Here is a 26,266-nt window from a genome sequence, read left to right as displayed (position 1 = left end):
GTTGGCTGGTCTCTGGTCCACAGAGTCAAGAATCTAAACCACTTTTGTCAATGTGGCCCAATGAGGGTGTTCAGAAAAATTATGGGGGAAGCTCATTTTCCATGTCACCACAAATCTCCTGAATCATACTGTCTGGAAATCTGCCTTGTTAACAACCTGCTCATTCCAAGATAATGCTTGCTTACACAAGAGGAGCACTGAGGCACAGCCAACGTCTCCCGAGAGTGGGAACCATTCTCTCCTTTGAAAAACCAGCCCTCTCTAATTGTTTCAAAGCTCCCCTGCATTTAGCCTAAATTGGCCCACAGGAAACAGCATGACTCTCTAAAGAAAAATAAACTGTCCCTTCCTTAGCCTTTCAGATTACTCAAGATAGTGTTTCTCTTGCCTCCATGGATCTTCATCAAGTGTAGATTTCCCAACAATTGCTCCCCTTCCTGTTTCTTACTCTCCTGTCTATTCCCCTCATCCCTACACTGGAGACCTTACAGTTTCCCAGACCCCTCAAAGTAAGGCAGCTCCAACCAGAGAGAAAACCTCCAAGGTGAGCAACGTAGTATACGAATCATATCATCATTAACTCTGACCAGAACAAGCTGTTTTTTAATAGTGCAACTAGCCTTAGCTTTTTTTTTAAGAATAGCTATATGTGTCGTATTAATTCAATATTAACCTTCTGAAATCCCCAAAAGATGGGGTATATGTATACATATAGCTTATTCACTTTGCTGTACAGTAGAAACTAACAACATTGTAAAGTGAAGTGGCTCAGTCGTGTCCGACTCTTTGCGACCGCATGGACTGTAGCCTATCAGGCTCCTCCGTCCATGGGATTTTCCAGGCAAGAGTGCTGGAGTGGATTGCCATTTCCTTCTCCAGGGGATCTTCCCTACCCAGGAATTGAACCCGGATCTCCCGCATTGCAGGCAAACGCTTTACCAGGGAACATTGTAAAGTAACTATACTCAAATAAAAATTAATTTTTAAAAAATGTTAAACTTCTGTTTAACCACAATTCCTATGTTCCTTTCCCCTTGCGTCACCAAGAGCTGTCAGCCTATCGCTATATTTTCATAATTATTTATTCAGGTTAAGTATAACATTTTTCCCTACAGTGAAAAAGTGAAATTGTTACTCACTCAGTCGTGTCTGACTCTTTGCAACCCAATGGAATGTAGCCCGCCAGGCTCCTCTGTTCATGGAATTCTCCAGGCAAGAATACTGGAGCAGGTAGCCATTCCTTTCTCCAGGGGAACTTCCCAACGCAGGGATCGAACTTGTGTATCCTGCACTGCATATTCTTTACTATCTGAGCCACCTTATTCATTCAACTTAAGTATAGCATTTTCCCCTATAACCCAGATACATTTCATCACCGTGATCTCTGACAAACGTGTACTGGTTCAGGTTCTAGTACTGAAAAAACAGTCTCCAGATTCAAGTTCAAGTCTGATCTCTACAGCTCTTCTGTTGGTCCTTAAGCAAGTTCCTTAGCCTTTAAAATAAAGCCTACTTTTCATCTATAAAAAGGCATAATAGCTCCTATCTTATAGGATAAATGTGAGAAGTCACTGCAGCCTACCAGGCTCCTCCATCCATGGGATTTCCCAGGCAAGAGTACTGGAGTGGGTTGCCATTTCCTTCTCCACAATAAAGTATAAAGCTGTGTAAATAATAAACAAAAGCATCCCCAAGCTATGAAGAATTTACAAATTTAATAACCACAATGCTGACTCATTCATTCATGTCTTCCACCCCCACATAAAGTAAACAGTGCTCCTGAAATTTTATGAGAAACAAACAAAAATCTGTCTCTACTACCATCCAGGACCCATTCTGGTTTAGCTTTTCCTTTTGTGAAGAGTTTCTGTGCTCTGTTGACAAAAGAGGAAGGGAAACCTGGCCCAAGAGCCGTGAAACCAAATCGCAGGATGGCTCTCTAGAAACCAGCCACATGGAAGTAGACAAAAGCAGAAAACCCCTTTCATGTCACTGACATGGGTGTCAAAGTGTTCAGACTGGGTATACACTTCCAATTTCTTACTTAAAGAGGAACTCAAAGTTGCTGAGGGTTCTGACTGTGAGAATTCCGTAGAGCCAGGGTTCCCAAGCTAAGGGGGATATGCAGGGAAATGTAAACTATAACATAATAGATGAAATGGAAAGTAATATGTCCCACCCACATAAGATGCCATACTTCCCAGAAAGTTCCCCATAGTTATTCAGGGGCAATGGGGCTTCATATAGAAGTCTGTGAACTTGTATAGATCCACCCACGAGTGTTAGTTTCCTAGATGGAAATGAGTAAGAAGCATAGAGTCCAAGGCCTAGTCAGCAATTAAAACCTCTCCACCTCCAAATCCTCACTTCTTAAAGTAGAGACAATTTCAAAAGCACAAGCCTCAGATTCATCTCCACAAAACTAGGAAACGCTTGGTCACCTTCAACGCTTGGAAGTCTTTGTCTATGAAATTTCCAGGTGCCTTTTCAAACACAAATCTTTGCTAATATGCATGATTCACAAATTAGAAAGGCTGAAGTTTTTATTTTTTTAATTTTTGAAATGCTTTTTTCTTTCCTTCTTGGGTCGTGTTGGGTCTTAGCTGCCTCACATGGGTCTTTCGTCGAGGTACGCAGACTCTCCGGTTGTGGCGAGTGGGCTCTCTAGTTGTGGCCCACGGGCTCCAGAACATGTGGGCTCAGCAGTTGCAGCATGGGGGCTTAGTTCCCCGACCAGGGATCAAACCCAGGTCCCCTGCATTGCAAGGCGGATTTGTAACCACTGAACCACCAGAGAAGTCCCTAGAAAAGCTGAAGTTTTTAGAATATACTTTTCTAAGAGACTGATTAAAGAGTTCTGCCTTGAACACACAGATAAGACAAGGATTAAATATACTTCAACTACTCAAGTAACAAACACCTAATATTTATTAATAAATTAGTACACTTGAAGGCATTTTTCTGATATCAGTCCCTCACCATTATACCCACAAACCCCACCCACACAAAGGGAGTCCACACCACCTCTGCTAGAATCCATCAACTGAGCATCAGACAGCACGTCTATAAATGGGAGCAGAGTTGCAAATATATCAGTAAGAGTTCTTACAGCTGCAGCCATTTTTAATTAAAGTGATTGAATGAAGGAAACCCACCAAGACCAAGGCCTTGAGGGCAGACTGGACCTATTGACTATGTGTGTATAAAAACAAGACATCTTGTCAAGCAAAGCTGGGCAAATTCTCTTTGGAAAAGGTGCCGGTTGTCACCAGCACTTCAATTGTGACTTTCCAAAGTGCAGCAATAGGTTCCAGAACAGCTCAATCCCTAAATGATGAAGTTCAAGTTCTTTGGTGGCCTGGTTGTCAAGCCACTCGAATAGTAAAGTCGTGATGGCTTGTGAGGACTTCATGTCTCCAGCCCAGAGCAGATTAGCGTAAGGGGAGCACAAGTAATCAAGCATTCAACACGGTGTCCAGGTGAAAACCATACAATCAGCAACAGTGTGGTCAAGTTTCAGCCATGAATATGAACTATCCAAAAAGGCATATTAAAAAGATAACTCAAAATCTAATTGCATTACAGTAACTCAATGGGGTCTTACATTTCTTGAACCCTTAAGAAAATCCATAAATGACGAATAATAAAATAGTAATAATAAAAGCAGAAGTGGATTTTGAGACACAAAGACGGCTTATAGCATTCATAAGATGCCATGACACTTTTGAGAAGTTAAGAGCCTCACAATCCAGTGTGTGAGAAAAGCCACACTGCCTTTGTGGTTCATTAAGTGAATTTAAAGTGCACAGAACAATTTTGAGAATACATACAAAGGCAAAACAGAGAAAATAGGGAACCTAAAAAAAAAACTTCAGTGGTGGATATTCTGAAACAGTCGAAAAGGCTTATATGCTAATTTCCCAGATGGGTTTTTAAAAAGAAAGAACTCAAAACACTGGCCATATACTCCGTTAAACACACACGCGCGCACACACACACCAAAAAAATAAAAATTAAAAAAGAAAAAAAAAAACACCACCCTGCCACTAAATTGAGTAATTTCCAGAGTGCAGTATTCCTCATGTTCTACAACAGGTCGGGAAGGTGACTATAAACAGAGTCCAGGAGGGTCTGGCTGGCTTCCTGGCTCTTGACTCCAATGATCTCAAAGAGCCGATCCAGCTTGTCCTCGGCCTGCGGAGTTTCTTCAATCACCCGCAGCTCCTCAGGGTTCAGGATGTGGAGCATGTCATCAAAAATAGGCTGCAAGTCGCAGGGGTCCAGGCGCACCTGCCGCAGCACTGTGTCCTTCTTTTCTGCAGGGAAGAGAGGGGAGAGGACAGCTGTAAAGGGACCGCGTTAGGGAACAGGAGGGTTAAGGTGACAGTGATCCCCTCCCCAGGCTGTCCCCACCCCTGACAAGGTGAGGGAGTGAAGCTCTGGCACATTGTAAACAACACGGTGGGTTTTGCCAATATTATGCGTAAGATAACAAGCAAGACTGGCCTAAGGATATGCTTGATTGGGTTGTTAATGGAACATGACATTTTGCCTGGACTCAAGTGACTTCTAAGTTCTTCCAAAACTCAGGAGGATGCTGAAATACTTAAAAAAACTTAAAAGAAAGAAATGTCACTACTTTTCCCATCTGTAGTGTGTGTTAGGAAGCAAAGATCAGCCCAGTCTTTCCCCCACAAACATTCCAAGTTAATAATCAGCTCATCTGACTTTCTAATTACACTGTTATATTTTGGGCTTCCCTGATAGCTCAGTTGGTAAAAGAACCTGCCTGCAGGAGACCCCGGTTCAATTCCTGGGTCGGCTACGCACTCCAGTATTCCTGGGCTTCCCTTTGTGGCTCAGCTGGTAAAGAAACCACCTGCAATATGGAAGACCTGGGTTCTGGGTTCGATCCCTGGGTTGGGAAGATCCCTTGGAAAAGGGAAAGGCTACCCACTCCAGCATTCAGGCCTGGAGAAGTACATGCGGTCGCACAGAGTTCGACACGACTGAGCGACTTTCACTTTGTTATATTTTAAAAGTAAACTTCTAAGAGCCAAGGCACATAAATAAAATAATGCTTTGTTGGGTCATATCTTAAAATGGGGTAAGAAACTAAACTATTATTACCATTATAAAATGTATTCTCTAAAAGATGATATGTACCAAATTACAAACTAAAATATAAATCTTTATAAGAATAAATATATGACTATATAAAATATAAACATGTAAAATAGAATATATTTTATAAATATGTAAACTATAACATAAAATATAGCCCTTTCAGTAAAATATAACTGGTGTTACCCAAACTAGGAAATTTCTAACAAAAGTCAGTCATCAATATAGTATACCTGTTAATTCCCTACCCTGCTATTCAGAACTGCAAGTAGCAGATTATTTACCAAAAGCGTCAGTCCAGAATCTTTAAAACATTATTTGCAACCAAGCTTAATAGAGCGAATTTTAATTTGAGTCAATAAAACCTATACTCCAGACTCTCAAGATAAGTTATACTTTAAATCCCTGTGTTCTACAAGCCTGGTAAATAATTTGCAAAAAGGAAAAAAGAAAACCCTGCCAGACTACACGTTATCGGACTTTCCCCGAAACACTTGATAACATCATGAGGACTAAGGGTGACTGATACTCCTGGACACAGGCTCCCAGCCAGACAGGAGGGGCTGTAAAGATTTTCCAGGCAGGTCCCGGGTGGGTAATGATGTAGTTTCTCACAGGCTAGCCTCACCTCAGAGGCCAGAGTAGGTCATTCAGCTGATCCTACTCCTACTGGAACGAGGAACTGATAGAGGGAGAGATCCCAGGGGCTGTTCTGGAGGAGACTTAAGAACGAATGCGGGTTGCCAGCCATCTGTACCTTTGGTTATAAAGGAGCCATTCCTGCTCAGCGCGGAGGACCCGCTGGAAGTGGAGTCACAGCGAAGGAGGGGCTCAGACTCATCCACGAAGAAGCCCTTGTTCTTGTCCAAAGGGGACGGTTCCACTGTCAGGAGCGTGGAATTCTCAAGTTTCGTGTTGGGGCTGGGGATCGGGCTGGGGCCGAGCGGGCTGGGGCTCATGGGGAGAGCCAGCTTGTCAGTGTCCAGCTGTGGGAAGAAACAAACCATTGTGAACTACATAGTCCAAAATTATAGAAATTATAATGGACAAGAATCTGAAAAGGAATATATATATATATATATAACTGAATCACTTTGCTGCACACCAGAAACTAACAGAATATGGTCAATCAACTCTACTTCAACTGAAAACATAAACATAAAATTTTTAATTAAAAAATTATAGAGAAAAATGAAATTAAAAGCCCTTTCCAGACACTTTTTGTTCCACTTAACATTTTATAGAGAAATTCTCCCATTTTGACAGTCCATAACTTACATTATTGCTATCTAGCAATACATACACATACACACAGACTCATAAACCCTTCAAAATACACCTGAGGATTATGTATGAAGATTAAAAATGAGGAATTATGTGTATATCAAGCTGTTACCTCACAGGAGTGTAACTGGACAAGAAAGTGAAAAGGAAGATCCCCAACCTACAATATAATTTTGTACCACTGGAAATAGGTTAGATAATATACAGCATATTCTTGTCTGTTTCGAGATGAATTTGTGTGCCCCTAAAACTCATATGTTGAATTCATAACTCCTGATACCTCAGAACATGACTATTTTGGGAGACAAGACCTTAAAGAGGTAATGAAGGTACAACTGGGCCCTCATCCAATGTGAACAATGTCCTTGTAAGAAGAGATGAGGACACGGACACACAGAGGGGAAGCCACACGAAGACACGGAGAAGATGGTCATCTTCTGCACACCATAGAGAATCAACCCTACCAACATTTTAATCTCAAACTTCTAATCTTCAGAATTGTGAGAAAATACACTTCGGATGCTTAAGCGTCCCTGTCTGTGATACTTTATCACGGCAGCCCTTGCAAACGAATATACCGTTCTCTTTACAGGTAAGGAAAGAGGCCCAGAGAAGATAAGTGACTGTCTTCAGGGCACTCAGCCAGGAAGTGGCTGAGACTCAGACTAGACCCTACATCTCCTGATTTCCATTTCAAACTAGCTCTGGGACTCAACCGTGTGGAGACCAGGTAGGATGATGCCATGGTGGCCAAGTGAGGTATAACTGTGGCTTGTACCAGGATGCACATGGAAGATGGGCAGAAGTGACAAGCAGTATCACCCCATTTTGCAGGTGAAATAACTGAGGCCCAAGAGGGCACACAGATCCTGGGAGAAAGCCAATGTTCAACTCAGCCCAGCTGGTTATCTCTACTTGCCCTTGTCATTTGACACCATAGGTTAGAAATGTGGCAGGCACTGGTGGCATCTCCCAGTCGGTTGACTTATCTTTTTATTTGCTCTTCTGGCTGGGAGGGATATCCGGGAGCCAGGTGGCCAGATGACACAGGGCAGGGTTCAAGGGATGATGTGTGCTCTTCCCAGAACTATTAATCACCCTCATTATAAACCTCATGACTTGACTCCATGCATGTCAAGCGAAACACTTTCAAGTTCCTCAATCAGGAGGACACTGACCCTCATCTCAAAGCCTGACGCTGACCAGTGGTAAAATGTACAAAGAAAAGCACAACTGCTTCTTTTACAACCTCTGAGCCCAGATAAATTCTTGCAACTGAGTGCAGATTCTGAAGACCTCTGATGATGGCGTGTCTAATGTCCCCAAAGCATCTGTCCCCTGTACAAACCACCAACATCCTGCTTCTGCTGCCAGTGCAAGCTTAAGATTTGGATAACATGCATTCCCACCAGTCCCCTTCTGATCCACAGCCAAGCTTTACAGATACGTTTTTTTTTTTTTTTTTTAACGTGGACCATTTTTAACGCCTTTAGTGAATTTGTTACGATATTGTTTCTGTCTCATGTTTTGGTTTTTTGGCCTGAGGCATGTGGTATCTTAGTTCTCTGACCAGGGATCTAATCTGTACCCCGTACACTGGAAGAGCAAGTCTTAGCCACTGGACCACCAGGGAAGCCCTTATAGGTATGCTTTGAAGATCTGAATTCATTAGGCCTTGGCATGCGCCCCTCCTCCTTGAAAATGCACACGGCCATTCATGAACTCAATTAGACAAAGAACACTTGTCTACACTCCAGTACACGGATAATGCAGTCAGCCAATATATAGTGCACTATTCTTGCTTTAAAAAGAAATTCCCACCCACAAGTCACATGCCAACAGACTAAGAAGTCCACCCACCTGTTTCCTGAACTCAGTTCATTATTTAATTTTCCCCCCATTTTTACCAAAGGATCTTATCAGTGGAAATTAAGCACATGATTCCCAACACAATTTGGAAAGACAGAATGCTGAAGCGGTGCTGTCCAAACATTAGCAGTGAGTCGAGTGAATGGGAAAATGCCACTAGGAATGGTTTTAGCATCTCCACAATAGCGCTCACAATCGACTGTTTGACAAGCAGTCGATTGTCTAGATTTCTTTCTAGAAAATCAGTTTTGCTACCAAGTAGAGATATCTGTTACTAGGTACAAGATACACAGTAGTTGGTTGCATTCCAGATTTCTCTAGAGTTACCTGCATTTTTTTGCCTATCAGAAAAAGCAAAAACTGCCCCTAGAAACTTCTTTCCTCCCTTTATTTTTCTGTTGACAATATCTATCAAAATTGGTTTGCAACACTGAAACTCAAACATTGTATTACCTGTGCTTTCTCTAACAAGAAATTGAGGCTTGGACTTGAGTGGTGGTACAGTGGATAGGAGTCCACTGGTCTGGGAAGATGCCACATGCTGTGGAGCAACTAAAGCCTATGCTCGACAAATACTGAGCCTGTGATCTAGAGCCTGCGAGCCTCAACTACTGAAGACCAGGCACCTAGAGCTTGTGCAACAAGTGGAGCTACTACAATGAGAAGCCAGAGTACTGCAACGAAGAGTATCCCACGCTCACCACAACTAGAAAGCCCCCATACAGCAAGGGAGACCCAGTGCAACCAAAAATAATAAACAACAAAAAAAGAAATCGGGGCTTCAGGATGTGTGTAATAATTAATTCTTTATCAGTTCAGAAAGTTCATGGTTCAGTATTGAGTTTATAGCAAATAAAGAGCACTTATAAAAAGATTCAGGTACTAAAAAAGAAGAAATGCTCTAAACAAGAAAGCCAGATGTCTACAGAAACAGGCTATATCCTCCTGGAAAAGATCTGAACATAAACTTATCAAAATATCCACAAAAGAGATCCTGAGTAACTTAGTTTATTCCTTTTTCTTCTTTAAGCTTTCCAAATGCTCTACAGGGACACTAACTTTTTTAAATTAATTCTTTTATTGAAGGATAATTGCTGTACAGAATTTTGTTTTTTTCTGTCAAACCTCAACATGAATCAGCCATAGGTATACATATATTCCGTCCCCTTTGAACTTCCCTCCCATCTCCCGCCCCATCCCACCCCTCTATATTGATACAGAGCCCCTCTACAGGAACATTGATTTTTATAATTAGAAAAACAATGTTATTTTAAAAACACACTCACCACTGGTAAGTGTGTTTTCCCTCTGTTAACTTGAAAATGTGGCTGTAATAGTTCTTATTTTTATTGATAGCCACGGAACAGGACAGCTGGAAAATCATCTACTTGACTGAGCACCTCTCTGTACTTTTCTTAAGCGTTCACACGTACAAAAGGACAACAGTCCTCCCAACTTATTGCAGCGAGGCAAATACTGACTTAAAGGCCTCTGGGAAAACTTGGCCAGTAAAGGCAATGGATCCACCAGATAGATATTTGAAGTTCCTTTGGAGAAACTTGAATAGTAGAGTTGTTTTTGCTCTATAGCCATGAGGTAATCATGCTAACTTAGAAGACTCAGTTGAGAAATAAGGGTTAGACAGAAAGACAGACCAAGAAGGGGGAGGGAGCAGGGACTGTGAGGAGAGAGCTTCCCAAGTAGCCCAAATCTATATGGGTCTATGGTGTGAAGCTCAAGACCACACGATTTGACATGACTCCCCTCTTCACATACATACACTACCATAGATGAAGCAGATGATCAACAAGGACCTACCATGTAGCACAGGGAACTCAGTATTCGGTAATAACATCTACAGGAAAAGAATCTAAGCAACAATATCACAATATATGTGGATGTATAACTGAATCACTTTGCTATACACCCAAAACTAACACCACATTGTAAATCAGCTAAACCCCAATGATTTTGGCCAAATGAACCCCAAATGTTCTCCTGATTAGTTTCCATGCAAATGCACTTTGTCCTTCCAGATACTGTATTTATTGGTCCAAACGGATAAGAAAAGAGAGATAAGTGGTTCACCATACTTGACACCTGAGTCATACCTAAAGCTTCACTGCTGACTACTTGCCTTTCTGATTTACCAGAACCACTGAGTACAAGGAACCAATCAAAGAGATTAGGTACACAAGCTATTGACTGAGATTTGTGGCCTTGAATGTCTCTGGGTTACAGAGGCTTGGGCAGCGTTGGTGAGAACAATGATGTAACTTGTCCCAGGTAGCACCGGAAAGAGCAAACTCTAGTTTATTCTTGCAACCCACCCCTCCCTCCCTCAACCAGCTCCCCAAATCCACCTGCCCGTTTTGGGTGCGCAGTCAAATCACAACCTGAAACTGAAGCTCAAAACTCACTCCCCTCTTAACACACATACACTACCATAGATGAAGCAGATGATCAACAAGGATCTACCATGTAGCACAGGGAACTCAGTATTCTGTAACAACATCTACAGGAAAAGGATCTAAACAACAATATCACAATATATGTGGATGTATAACTGAATCACTTTGCTATACACCCGAAACTAACACCACATTGTAAATCAGCTATACCCCAATGAAAAATTAACTCTCCTCTTTTAATATCAAACCAAAACTCACTTCCCTGTTGACTGGCCTTTCCTAGGATGACGCACTGTGGAAGCCTGAAGAGTTTCTCCAGCCCCAGGGATGGTGGACCGTGGATGCAAAAGATGTAGTTACGGCGAGGGTGGTAAATCAACAAAACAAGGGTTTGAGAAGACTTTGCTTCTCTCCTGTGATGGAACAGCATCCCTGAGGATACTCTGCAAACATGAAAGGGTGGAGGACTCCAGCCCCAGAAGCCTTCTTTTCAGCATGTTTCATGATCTTCAAAGTCAACTCCTAAGAATCAAAGTCATGCCAATCCTGGAACACCATGGCAAGGGAAGAAAAGAAACCTATGGATAACTAGCTGTATGGTCTTAGAAAAACCTTGTCCCTTTTCAGACTTGTTTCCTCATTTCTAAAAGAATAAGGTTACTCTAGGTCATCTCTCTTCACATTGTCTCGCTTATTGTTTGTCTCACTACGGCTTTTTCGTTCTCTCCCCTCACCACCTGCAGACCCCCCAGCTCCCTTTCTCCTTCCAAGTTACTCCCACTGGTTCCTCAACTAAGGTTTAGCACTGAGTTATTTTCAATTACTACCCAATTACAATCTCCCCGTGGTTGTACAATCTGTTTTCATAAAACTAATTAACAACTTTGATGCATCAGTGATCTCCTGAAATGAAGCCTTAATTACCCAGCCTGAATGCCCTTTGCCAATCTGCCAAAATGGTTCAACTTAACCCCTTGGCTCCTGGCATCACCCAGTCAGATTCCATAAGACCCTTCTCTCTCCCCTCTGTAGCCAAATATGCCTGATAGGGTTAAGGAGAAAGCACCTTACAATCAAAAGTCTCCCTTCCAACTGAACCTTCCCTCCGGATCTCATCCAATACTTAGAAAGTAGGAAGAATTCTTATGCCACATTTGTGAAAATTTCTATCACTTAAAGATGGTTTTCAAAAACACATTTGCTAAATTCAATGGAAACTAATTGTTATTCCATCTGAGTTGACCAGTTGTTACTCAGCTCCAGTAAACAAAAAAGGACTTAAAAAAACGTCATCATCAATGCTCAGCTAAATGATGCAACACGAATATACAAATCTATTTGATGCTAAGGTAGCTCTTATTAGCTCCATTTTACAGGTGAGCAAACCATGGCTCAAAGGGGTTTAAGTAACCTCCCCAAGATGACAGAAGCCACTGTTATTTTCTCCAAAGCTCCAGATGTGATTCTAATGAGCAGCCATGTTTCAAAACAACTGGACTATATGGTCATCTTTTACTTTCATTGTTTGTTTCTCTTTTTCTGTTTCATGTTTAGCGCTCCCATCTCATTTACGTTCTCCAGTTTCTCTGTCTCTCTTTCATTGTTGTTCTTTTTCAAGCTTTTATCAAGTGTAATAGAAAAGCATTTGTACACACAAATACATAAATAGTATTATAATGTAATATACATTTTAGAAAACTTCTCCATTTTTGTCTAGCTAAAAAATTTATGACATTTTGATTCCACTTGTTTAACTAAGTATGAATAGAATACTAAATTTCTAATTTATATTCACTCAAAATTTTGATACAGTTCCACTTATTCAGACATCTAGTGTTACTGCTAAAAGGCTAGAAAGCTTACTATCTAGTGATTTAAAAAAAAAAATTGAATGAGGTTTGAAACTTCTAATCCAATTCTGAGAATATACAGAAATACTATGTTGTAAAAAAAAAAAAAACAGGAAATTAACATGTGATACAGTATTATTAACTAAAATACAGATTTTGATCAAATTTCACTCACACAAAAATATGATGTCACAATTACATTTAAAATATATTTTAAAACTGTGGGCTTCCTTAATGTCTCAGTTGGTAAAGAAACCGCCTGCAATGCAGGAGACCCCAGTTTGATTCCTGGGTTGGGAAAGTCCACTGGAGAAGGGATAGGCTACCTACTCCAGTATTCATGGGCTTCCCTTGTGGCTCAGCTGGTAAAGAATCCACTTGCAATGTGGGAGACCTGGCTTCGATCCTTGGGTGGGGAAGATCCCCTGAAAAAGAGAAAGGCTACCCACTCCAGTATTCTGGCCTGGAGAATTCCATGGACTGTACAGTCAAAAGAGTCGGACATGACTAAGCGACTTTCAGTTTAGTTCAGTTCAGTCGCTCAGTCGTATCTGACTCTTTGCGACCCCATGAATTGCAGCACGCCAGGCCTCCCTGTCCATCACCAACTCCCGGAGTCCACCCAAACCCACGTCCATCGATTCGGTGATGCCATCCAACCATCTCATCCTCTGTCGTCCCCTTCTCCTCTTGCCCTCAATCTTTCCCAGCATCAGGGTCTTTTCAAATGAGTCAGCTCTTCCCATCAGGTGGCCAAAGCAACTTTCACTTTCACTTAAAATCTGTAGTTGTTTCTTAGAAAGTTAAATGAAGAATTCTCATATAAGTCAGCAATTCCACTTATGCATATGTATCCAAAATAATTGAAATCTGGGAATTAAACAGATACTTGTATACCAATGTTTAGAGCAGCCAATTCCCAATACTCAAAAGGTGCAAACAGCCTAAATGCCCATCAACAGGCTAACAGTTAAACAAAATGCTGTTTATACATATAGGGAATATTATTCAGATTTTAAAATGGAATGAAACTCTGATACATGCTGCAACATGGATGACCCTTGAAACTGTTAATGCTGAATGAAACAGACCAGACACAAAAGATTAAAAATTACATGATTCTACTGATAAGACACACATAGAATAGGCAAATTCACAGAGACAGAAAGTAGAACAGTAGTTACCAGAGACAGAGGAGCAAAGATCATGTGTCATTATCATTCAATGGGCAGAGAGTTTCAGTTTGGGATGATGAAAAAGTTCTGGAGATGGATGATAAAGGTTCACAGCACTGGGAACAGACTTAATCCCTCTGAATCGTACACTTAAAAATGATTAAAATAGTAATTTCATGTTATGTGTATTTTACCACAAAACTTCAAAAAAAAAGATCAGGTTTGATCCAGTTTCCATCCAAGTTAATCCTCTTTGCTGTGTCATATCACTTTGCTGTCTAGACTCACTGTATTTACAGATACTGACAAACCCTGTAAACTCAATACAAAGATATCACATGACCACAGGGAGCTGCTCTGCCCTGTCCATCAGACTGCAGGAGCCAGAGGACCCATAACTCAATGGCAGATCTTGCACCCAGGCTGGATGGCTGCCCGGAGGTAAAGATGAGAGATTATGTAAATACCAGATACTTCAACTGTGGCCAATAACCTTGTTTTCTATTAGAAAATATTTCAGATCCCAACAGACCAGTGACTACTTAAAAAAACACAAATTCAATTTCCACTAAAGGTCTATCTCAAATGAATTACAGTCACAAATAAAGAGATAACTACAACTATTTAAGGATGATGATATTATCTCAAGCTTGTTTCCCCCACTCTCCCAGCTGCCAACATCAAATTAAATTTCATGACCTTTGATAGGTCTACGTAGGTATGTAAGACCGGGTTCTGATAAAAAACCAGCACTTTCCTCCTTACCATACAAGTATCTCCTGATACTGGAATCTATGTGGTTCCTCTGTTTAGAGAAAAGGAATTCAGATAATAAGAAAGGTTTTGTTACCCAAAGTTATGTGGTTCCTGGACTTCAGATCTAAATGAGAGTTCAGATAATGATGGTTACCAGCCCCACCTCCTCAAAATATGTACCTGAATCTATTTAATTCCTAAGTTCAGATACTAAAGAATTCCTGTACAAGATGATTTCTCCCTTAAAAAAAATCCCACCGCCAATAAAAGGGGAAAGTTTCGTTAAAGTCCCTGCTGATAGGAAACAATGACTTTATTTTTCTGAGTGTGAATTCTTGTTTCAATACAATCCAGAGAAAGGGGTCATGAGAAACAGCAGCCAAGTTTACTCAGGAAAAAATTTTGCAAACATAAAGAAAAAAGAGGAAATTGAGAAGACGATGATTCCTAAACCTTTAAAAGAAAGGTTGGCAGTTCTAACAAATTTGGAGGGAAGTCTTATAGAAAGAAACGTGGAGTGGAAATATACATATACACATACACACACATAAACACAGATAAAGCAAAGATGTCAAAACATAATTGTTCAATCTAGGTGGTAGGTTATGCATGTGCGTTGTACTATGCTTTAATTTTTCTTTGCTTCCTGAGTCTTTTTTTTTAAAGGGAGGACAATAAATACATAAAGAAGGGCTATGGGCCAAATAACCTGAAGGCAAAAATTCCCCAAACTTTTCCTAAGCTTCTGACTGTTAAGTGCTCTGTCGATCTTCCTTCTTAACTTCTCCCGCCCAACCCAGATTATAGGAAAGGGAAGCAAAGAGGGGCTTCTATTGCATAACTAGGGGACAGAGCTAACATTTAAATCTAAATCATCAACTGGCAAGCGATGATTGCCACTAAGACACTGCAGCCTTAATGCTTTCTAGATCTCCTTTCTAGAGGTCAGGAGATGGAAGCAGCAACAGAAGTACAATGTCAAGATGCCAAGATGTTCAAGGTCCCTGGGAACCCCCGTGCCAGACAACAGAGGTGGCAGAGTTGAGTGAACACTAAAATATGCATTTCCCAGGTGAGCTGCAAGCCAACAGCAGAACGTGTGGAACAAACTCACCCACCCTCAGGAAGCTCTCAGGATTAACTTGACCCAAACATGCCAAAACCACTGGAGTATTATTTTGAAAGACACCCTCAACCCACCCTAGATTGGTCCAAGCACAGAATAATTCAAGAATTGTGTTTCAACTGCAACCTTACTTAAGATTCTATATAAACATCAGCCCAGGTTATATAAGCATCACCAACTCAATGGACATGAATCTGAGCAAACTCCCAGAGACAACGAAGGATAGGGGACCCTGGCGGGCTACAGTTCATGGGGTCGCAAAGAGGAAGACAGGACTTAGCCACGAACAACAACAGGTTAGCTGGCCATGGTGTTTCTCCTTTAAGCATCTCAAGCCCCAGTCAAGGCAGTTGCTATAGTCTTATACATGGTGGTTTAGACCCTAAGTCGAGTCCAGACTCTTGCAACCCCATGGACTGAAGCCTGACAGGCTCCTCTATCCATAGGATTTTCCAGGCAAGAATACTGGAGTGGAGTGCCATTTCCTGCTCCAGGGGATCTTCCTGGCCCAGGGATCGAACCCGAGTCTCCTGCACTGCAGGCAGATTCTTTACCAACTGAGCTACGGGCCAGGGAAGCCATCTGTCTATAGCGTATATACATGCCATTTGCTAATCCTGATCTTAAGAGTTCATTTCAAAACTGAATCCCAAGGGCTAAAAAACCAGCCACATTTAAGCCAAGGTGTGGTTGCTAGCCAATCCTTGCCTTAAGCAAGAGAACTTAAGAGAATTGGGTGTGCAGGGTAACAGGCACAGGAAGCCACAAGCAATGCGGTATAAAGCTGCCAGAGCTGGTAAGAACCAGCTGGCTCCGGAGGGAGGCGAGGAGGGCGTGGCCGCCCAGCTGCGGAGCGCGTGTGTGTCTGCAAGCTGTCCAGGCTGCTGACATCAACCCTGAGCTGATTCACCAACCGGCTTTCTCAAAAAACGGAAGTGAGGAGAGTAAGTCAGGGGGCTCCCTGAGTTCACAGCTGGAGCCAGCTCACAATCAAATACACCGCCCAGCCTTACAAGGGCTCAGCCCCCATCATTACAGGAGGAGCTGGCCCTGTTGGAAACGACAGGGCTCCCTAAACCTCAACTCAGTGAGACCTATTGCTCATTAGGAAACCTTTCCCACAAAAAAAAAAAAAAGCCTTGGGACTACTCTAATCACGAAAAAAAGACTGCAAGAATCATAAGCTTGCCTTAAGACACGATAGAAGTATCCAACTATATAAAAGGAGGTCCTGTGAATTTATAATTTTCCAGGTACCTGTGTACTTAAGATATGTATAGAGACTTATTGTGCAGTAGCTTTGATCCTTTAATTGGGGTTTATTAATTCTATGGTAGGCTTTCCAGGCAGTGTGCTTAGTCGAGCTCGACTCTTTGCGACCCCATGGACTGTAGCCCACAGGCTCCTCTGCCCATGGGGGTTCTCTAGGCAAGAATACTGGAGTGGGTTGCCACACCCTCCTTCAGGGGATCTTCCCAACCCAGGAATTGAACGCTGGTCTCCCGCACTGCAGGCAGATTCTTTGCCATTTGAGCCACCAGGCAACCCTGCCCTCCCCCTCCCCCCAGGTGGTGCTAGTGGTAAAGAATCCACCTGCCAATGCAGGAGAGGTAAAAGATGTGGGTTTGATCCCTGGATCAGGGAGATCCCCTGGAGGAGGGCATGGCAACCCACTCCAGTATCCTTGCTTGGAGCATCCCATGGACAGAGGAGCCTGGTGGGCCGACTGAGGACTGAAGCGATTTAGCATGCATGCAGACAATCAATCTTATGGTATTGATCCACCCAACCAGAGGCTGAGGTATTGTTCCAAAGGGCCTTTGGTAGCTGCCAGTAAGTTATTTTAATACTTGTCTTAAAGTTAACAAGTATTATAATGAAATAGTCTACATGATGCTAAATAAAGGCTTTAGAATGGTTTTTTTTAGAAGTATGGACAGAAAATAATTTCATAAAAACACATGACCTTGAAATAAGTAGGCTGAAGCTGATCTTTCTGACTCAAATTTTCTGAATTTCCCAAATCTGATTAAATTAGTGTCACTTAATAAAAATCTTAGTTGAATTTATGCCATTAGAATTAGACTATATGTGGTACACAGTGCATGGTACAGGTGCAAAAGGGAACTCTGAAAATACTTTCCCCTCACTAATCAATGATGTCAGCTTCTCATTTTCCTTCCAGTGTTAACTGTTACCAACTCCCCATGTATTCTTCCAGAATAATCTACACTTACACCAATCTGGACATATATTCTTCACCCTATTCCAGACCTTCTCTTTCATTCTTTAAATTTTTTTTTTTTTACAATATGGTAGCACAGTTTAGGTCCATACTGTTCTGTACCTTGCACTTTTTTGTTTAAAAATGTTTCTTGAGGTTAAGCACATAAAGAGCTGACTCACTGGTTTGGATAAATGCGTACTGTTCCACTGTATGGATGTTCCAGAGCTTACATAACTAGTTCGCTATTGAAGGGCATTTGTGTGGCCTCTACCTTTTTGTTACTAGCAAGTGATGCTACAATGAATAATTTACCTGAACCATTCTGCACGTATGTAGGATGTATGTAAGGATATACGTAGGATGAGGTGGAGGAGGGGTGGATTGGGGGGTTGGGATTAGCAGATGCAAACTACTACATAGAAAATGGACAAACTACAAGGTCCTATTGTATAGCACAGGGAACTATACTCAATATCCTGTAATAAACCATAATGGGAAAGAATAAGAAAATGTGTGTGTATATATATAGAGAGAGAACTGAAACACTTTCTTGTACAATAGAAATTAATACAACATTGATTTACAATATACCTCAATAAAGTAAATTTTAAAAAAGAACATATGTAAGATGTATTCCTAGGAGTGGGCTCCATGGTCAAAACACGTGTATTTTGGTCCATGCCAGGTGGCCCTCCACTGGGGTGGGCTCATGTGGACACTCATTTGCAATGGATACTGTTCCACCTTCTCTATTCCCTTTACAACACAAGAGTGGAGTTATACCTTTCTCTCTCTGCCAGTCTAAGAGGTTAACATTGCATCTCAGTGCAGGTTTCAATTTGAATTTTTCTATTTTGAGCAAGGTTACAAAAAAAAATCCCTATACCTTTAAGAGCCTTCAGGATTTCTTTTCTGTGCACGCGCTTATTCACAAACCATCCATTTTTCTTTTGGATGGTTGGTTTCTTAATTAACTTGCAAAAATCCTTCATTATTAAAGGAAATTAACCCTATATTGCAACTTTCCCAGTTATTATTTTGTCTTTGGTTTGTATATGGTGTTTTCTGGCTCATATACATATTAAGTAATTTAATTTTTCTTGTATGGCTTCTGTGTTTCATATCATTCTCAAAAGACACTTACTTATTGTGTAAATAAATGATTATAAAAACCAAACACTTCCTCCACCTCTTTCCCTAGTACTTTTTTCCCTAAGCCATTTTAATGTTTGGTCGTTTCAGCCTGCCCCTGACTCAGCCCAAACTGTGGCTAAATCAAAGTTTCTTCTGTTACAAAAAAAAAAAATTAATGGGGAAATTAGAAATGACAGCTGTCTCTCCCTCAAGGAAATGGTGAGGAATAAGCAATTACCAGATGGTGCTAGTGGTAAAGAACCCGCCTGCCAATGCAAGAGACAAAAGAAACTCGGGTTCGATGCCTGGGTTGGGAAGATCCTCTGGAGAAAGGCGTGGCAACCCACTCCAGTATTCTTGCCTGGAGAATCCCATTTTCAGAGGAGCCTGGCAAGCTACAGTCCATAGAATCACACAGAGTCGGATACAACTGAAGCGACTGAGCACGCACGCACAAGTGATCAAAACAATGAAATTAACTAGTGTACAATAAAGCCTACTGCTGACTGAAATATAATTCCTTAACAGTCAGTGTATATGCTTTTGGCACTTGGGTTATAACAGATGAAGAGACAAGTCTCATGAACATAGGATGGAGAAGCCAGGCCAAAAGCGAAAGATATTAAACTTTGTCTGAATATGAGTTTTGGCTTTAAAAAAACAAAATATGACATCCAGCAGTAATTCATGGAGAAAACAAGCTTCTTTTCACAATATTGATTCTGTTTCTCTCGAATGCACTTTTTGAGGAAGCCAGTAAGGATGTGGATTAAAGGGGCAGAAAATAGTTTTACCTCCCACTCCCCATCTCTATCATCCACCGATAGACTCAGCCTTTTCTGAATGTAGAGACACCGTCCCAAGAAAAAAAGAAAAGCCCATTTCAAGTCCCCTGTATGGCCATTTCACAGAGGATATTCCAACATCTGGCTCACACATGCACCCCTGCTATAAAATGCCGGCATCTTGAGCGATGATTCTGTTTCTGTGTGTTTTGGTGTGTGTCTGTTTTCTTTGTTTTTTTAATATAATTTTGAAAGGTTACTTTTCATTTACAGCTATTACAAAATATCAGCTGTATATCCTTTTAGCCTATCTTACACCCAATGGTTTTACCTCCCTCTCCCCATCTCTTATTTTGCTCCTCCCTGCTTCCCTTCCAAACTGCTAGTTTGTTCTCTATTATCTGTGAGTCTGATTCCTTTTTGTTGTATTCACTTGTCTGGTGTATTTTTTTAGATTCCACATATAAGTGATTTATATAGTGTTTGTCTTTCTCTGTCTGATATCTAAGCGTAACACCCTCCAAGTCCACACGTTGCTGCAAATGGCAAAATTTCATTCTTTTTTTTTAATGGCTGAGTGGTATTCCATTGTATATAATGTGTGTTTTCATTTAGTATCTCTAGTGCCTAGTACAGACATTGAAACAAAATGGGTGTTCCTTTAATGTTTGCTAAATAAATTGCTTGTGTCAAACCATCCCACCTTTAAAGGCTATGAAAGGGACTTCCCTGGCAGTCCAGTGGATAGGACTCTGTGCTTCTACTTGCAGGGAGCACACGTTCAATCCCTAGTTGGGGAACTAAGATCCTGCATGCCACGTGGTGCAACCAAACAAAAAAATTCATTAATAAAAAAGTAAAGGCTACTAAAAAAAAAAAAAAAAAGAAAGCATGTCTAAGTATGTGTGTGTTAGGGAGGGAGGGTATACCCAGTCCCAAGATCCCAAGAATCTGTTTCCCAGACTTTTCTATCACCTGTCACACTTCAAATGCTTTAACATGTCTGAAATTGGGCTGTATCTAACAACTATAATTCACAATGTTTTCATTGCTTTCTTAGTGGTACCTATAATAATGGTACATACATGGCTGACACAGCTTTCAACAAAATACAGAAATATATGTTAATTCTAATACCTGTTTCTCACAGGGCCATGAAGCTTGCTAGATAAAAGCAGATGCAAAGCACCTAGACAGTGTTTGGGACACGGCAGATATGTGGCAAACACTGGTTCACTTTCTCCATAACATGCATTTACAGAAAGTAGACTGCTATTGCTTAAGTCAAAAAAGGAGTGTATGGAACTCAAATTCCAACCATAAAACAGTAGCTAAGATGTACTGAGCCCCACTAGTAGATGTCAAGTGCAGGCCTGGGCATGTACAATCATTATCTCTACTATTTACATGAGATTTCACCAGATGTTTATGAGACAAAGGTCTAATTGTTGGTTATGTCAGCTCCTTTTGCTAGTTCTTGGAGATTCAAAGTTCCAACTCCTGCACTTGATGTGAAGTGAGACACTGAAGCCTCATTCTTGTACCTTTCCTATTACAGAACAATGAACCTTCTGATAAGCTTGCTACTGAACCAAATGAAACAAAATTCCAAGGAAAATACATGTTCTTCGTAGACTCAAAAGTTTGAGAAGACCTTAGTGTAAAAAAAACAGATGGGGCTCCCTGGGCAGAAACCTCATGAGAAAGTCTTGGACAAGAAGACCAAAATATACTCTTGAAAGAAATTAGAGTCTGTCTTTAAAAAAAAATTTTTTTTTAAATAGAAATGTATACATCTGTCCTTATTTTCTAGGTATATTGTCATGGGTTGAGTACCCTTATCTTCTGATGTTACAATTCCTCATGTACACTTCTATTACAACACTTGCCTATGCCACTAAACTGTCATTATTTGCACATATGTCTCCATCTCGGTGAGTAAGCAAGGCACACACCTTTCTTCTTTACATAGTCCTAGGCACACAGCTGCTGCTCTACAAAAGATTGTTGACTAACTGAATGAAACCATGGAGTATGACAATAAGTAGAATGGCCTGAAATGTCATTAAATGTCTAAAGGCTTCTTCATAGGCCTGGCTCCTTTGTACACAACCACCACCTTAAACACAAGCATTGCTCAAAGTATCTGGCCTTTCGTGTGTCAGCATGCTTTTACAGAGTCGGCTTCTCACCATACGGCAAGTTCCCCAGAACCCACAGTCACACTCTGCAAATTAAGTAACTTGACCTGAAATGACCCCCATGCAGTGGCCACATAGCAGAAGTCAAGGGCTCGATACATGCCAGTTTAGCTAACATCTCAAGGCCTTAGGACAGTAATCCCTGTTTTCTAAGAGACGGTCAACTGGCAAGTTAAGGGCAAATCTGAAAAGCCAAAAAGTCAACAGCTAACTGTACAGCTGGTATTTGCCTCCACTCGCCCTCACTATATTAAATTTCTGAAAAGAGCTGCTCTCAGACAACGTAGATCAAGACAGCTGCATCCTGTAGCTGATAAAAAAAAAATTGAGTAACTATAGTTCCCTTTTCAGCAGAAGCAGTGGTACTGTCCTCACAGACAGAATGCCAGTGCTCATCATCTCACAATTAAGATTCTCCCAGCAGATTATACAGAGCAAAACCACTCAGTCTCCAACACAGAGTCCACTATGGTTGAGAGAGAGAGAACTGTCCCTGGGACCGAGGTCTCCAATGTGGTTTCTGGAAAGGATTAAGAATTTCTAACAAAGAATCATTCTACTATATAGACATTAACCACAACAATTCTGGTTTCAGATTCACCAATTCATCAATAAAACCATACATTACAGTATGGTTTTAATCTAGCTAATCTCATGAAAGGAGGGAGAGAGGGCTGAGACACCCCAAACCCTCTGCCTGATCAACACCAACCCTTTGTATTTGTGAATCTCTGGTCAAAGCAGGCAGCTAAAGTAATGCTTTATACTATTTTAAATGATTGTGGTTGTTTTTAATATGATCATTCCCTTTTATTGAAATGCAGCTGATTTACAACGTTGGGCTGGTTTCCGATGTACAGCAAAGTGATTCATTTTCACAGATACTTCCTTTCTCATATTCTTTTCCATTATGGTTTATTACGAGATATTGAATATATTAATAGTTCCCTGTGCTACATGATAGGACCTTGTTTATCATTTTTAAATGTACATAAAATTCCTTTTCCCTCCCTTTCTCAAAATGAAACTCTAAAGGAAGGCTGGGAAATTCAAATTACCACGACTTCTGAACCTAGCCAGTAAGCATCACTTTCATATCCTACGTTTTTACATCCCATAGTTTAACAAGCCATTATCTGATTTAATGCTAAAAAAAAGAAAATATACCACTTGAATTCCCATTTTAAATAGAAAAATAAGAGACAGAGAAATCATTTGCCTAAGGTTTCCTGCAGAGAAAGAAGCAAGTCCAAGATGAGGGGGAAGAAAGGAAAACCAGTACACTGGGTAAGCCTATTTGAATATAAAAAGATCCGAAAAAAAAAAAAAAAACAAACAAGCAACAACATAAAAGGAAACCTAGAAATCCAGTTGCTCAATTCTGTATCCTTTTTCTGACAGCCCTTGAAAGAGCAGGCCGTTGTCTACATACACCATCCCCTTTGTTTCTTCACTAGAGAAAACATTCCTGCCAGCCTAGGAACACTCACTCAGGCAGTACAAGAATAAATATTTACAACTAGCTGGAATTTCCAGTTCTTGGGCACTGAATGCAGATGGCAACCCTCATGCTTAACCGTCTGCCCATCGAGCAGTCTTGAACTTGGCAGTCTCTCCCTATCCGACACAGTGACCCTTGGTGTTCAGGATTTAAAGAATCTATTGATACGTGAGTTGGAGCTAGTCAAGAACATTCTTCCATCTCTCTTGCCTCTAGAGCCTGGGAATAATTGCAGTGATTCATGGTAAACATTCACCAAGGGTTTTCTCTGGGTCACACTCACCTAATTTCACAACAGCTCAGAGGACAGGCACTAAGGGTGTTCCCATTTTCTCATGGAAAAACCGAGTCAGTGATGCCACGTATGTGACCAGGACAGGAATTTAACCCGGTACGCTCTTCACACTGACATCCTGACTTGGAGCCTTTATGTTGATAAACTGCACACCCACCAATTCCCTCCTCCCTCCCTCCTGGGTTTACTCCCTTAGATAAAAGATGTACACCTTTCTTCCCTTCAATAGCAGGTTTCTCTGTCAGCAATGACTCCGTTTTTCCTTGTCTTTGCATTGCCCAAAGTGCCTGGCATAATAGTGCCCATGCAATTTGTTATGTAATACAGATTTAAAAATAAAATTGCATCCTCTCCCTTGCTATTTAGCAGGGGCAACTTAAACTCGGGCTAGAAAGTACTGAAAGAAAAACTAACTGTCAAGTTTAAGTTCCATTTTTCCGGCTCTCCTTCAAAAACAAAGCCCAAATAATGCAATTTATTTTAGTCAGTGGGCATTTTCCTGATGAAGAAAGACAGAGTTTATTGCTGGAAACCAACGCTAAGTATTCTTTAGGCCAAAGAAAAAGGATCTCAGGCAAACATGGGGAGTGAGCAACAGAAAAAAATCAGTAAGCAGGTAAATCTACATGGAGTGTGACTGTGTAAAATCATAATAATTATGCCTTTGGGAGGCTAAGAAATGTGTAGTGTTAAAATGTATGACAGTAAGTCAGAAAGAGAAAAACAAATACATAATATCACTTAATATATGATATCCAGAAAAATAATACAGATGAACATATTTGCAAAGCAGAAACAGAGACACAGGCATAGAGAATGGACATATGGATACCAGGGGACGGACTGGGAGACTGGGATTGAAATATATACACTACTGATGTTATTGTTTAGTTGCTAAGTTGTGTCTGACTCTTTGTGACCCCCTAGACTGTAGCCCACCAGGCTCCTCTGTCCATGAGATTTCCCAGGCATGAATACTGGAGTAAGCTTGCCATTTCCTTCTCCAGAGGATCCTCCTGACCCAAAGACTGAACTGTATCTCTTGCACTGGCAGATGGATTCTTTACCAGGAGCCACCAGGGAAGCCCATACACTATCGATACTATTAAAATAGATAACTAATGAGAAACTGCTGTATAGCATAGAGAACTCTACTTAGGGATCTGTGGTGACCTAAATGGGAAGGAAATCCAAAAAAGAGGGGATATAACTGATTCATTTTGCTGTACAGCAGAAACGAACACAACATTGTAAAACAATCATACTCCAATAAAAATTATTAATAACTTAAAAAAATAAAATGTATGACAACAAAACACAAGAGGGGGATAAATATGTTTAAAGTCTTTTAGGGCTGTTGTGTTGTCTGGAAAATAATAAAAAGTACACATTTATAAAACAGTTCATAATTTAACTGTGTGTGGTAATCTCTGGGGTATCCATTAAAAGTAAAGTAAAAAGAAAAAAAAAAGTGTACCTAAGAAGTTAATGAGAGGAAAAGTAGAATAATAAAAACACCCTATTTACAAGAAAGGAAAAGGGGAAGAGAACAGATAAGACAAATATAAAAAATAATAAGATGGTATATTTAAACCCAAATATATGAGTAAAGAAAGCATTTTTAAATTACATTAAAAAATGTTACCACACTGAAATTTTCTTAACAACAAAACTATTAGAATAGATTTTTTTAAACCTTCAATATATTTACTTACAAAAGGCTTTCTTTATAAGACACAGGAAAAAAAAGTTAAAGGATGGAAAAAAGAGACAACATACAATTTGGAAAGTTGTATTAGGCTTTTGTTTTGTTTTTTAAAGAGTTCTGGCAAAATCCCAGTAATTTCCAACTACTGTCCTTTGCTGATTCTCTCAAAAGTTCATGCCTGGGACGGAAAGAATAGAGATGATTCTGGAAGGCTGGGGTCCATTTTCTTATTGAACTTGAAAGAAGAGTGTCCTGAGAAACTCAGGCCACACTTCAGATAAGAAAAGAGTCAGGCAGGTGAATGAAAAAACAAACTGTGATACACCCAGACAATGAAACAGCACTAAAAACAAATCCGCTATCAAGTCATAAACAGACGTGCAGGAAGCTTAAATGCAGACGCCTGAGTGAAAGGAGTCAATCTGAAAAACACCCCATGACTCCAACTACACGACATTCTGAAAAAGGCGAAACTGTAAGAGACGCTGAAAAAGCTTAGTGGTTGATGGGGGAGGTGTGGGGAGTGGGGAAGAGAGAAATGGGTAAACCATGGGGAACTGTTTGGCCAGTGAAAATATTCTGTGTGATAATGATGGACATGCGTCATTTACCCAGACCCACAGGACTGTACAGCACCAAGAGTGAACTCTAAGGCAAACTATGGACTTTGGGTGATTATGATATGTCATTATAGGTTCCCTCTTGGTAGAAACTCTTTTGACGGACACCCCTGATACCCCTCTTTTGACTGATAACTGATAATGGTGAATGAGGGGGAGGCGGTGCATGTAACTTCCCTCTCAATTTTGTTTTAAACCTA

The 26,266-nt window shown here is 40.7% G+C and overlaps 1 protein-coding gene across 1 annotated transcript in view; it reads right to left on the bottom strand.

Annotated features, from left to right (window-relative positions):
- Window positions 1–2,446: 2,446 nt before the first annotated feature.
- TNFRSF21 (TNF receptor superfamily member 21) overlaps window positions 2,447–26,266 on the bottom strand; it is a 64,157-nt gene continuing 40,337 nt past the window's right edge. Inside the window, 2 exon segments of the mRNA XM_070360763.1 lie at window positions 2,447–4,316; window positions 5,882–6,110. Coding sequence (XP_070216864.1) covers window positions 4,087–4,316; window positions 5,882–6,110 — 459 coding nt within the window. The 3' untranslated portion in view covers window positions 2,447–4,086.

This window comes from Bos mutus, chromosome 23 (assembly GCF_027580195.1).
Source record: "Bos mutus isolate GX-2022 chromosome 23, NWIPB_WYAK_1.1, whole genome shotgun sequence".
Lineage (NCBI taxonomy): Eukaryota > Metazoa > Chordata > Mammalia > Artiodactyla > Bovidae > Bos > Bos mutus.
Note: the sequence above shows the minus strand (reverse complement) of the source record. Positions and strands in the feature narration are given on the sequence as shown.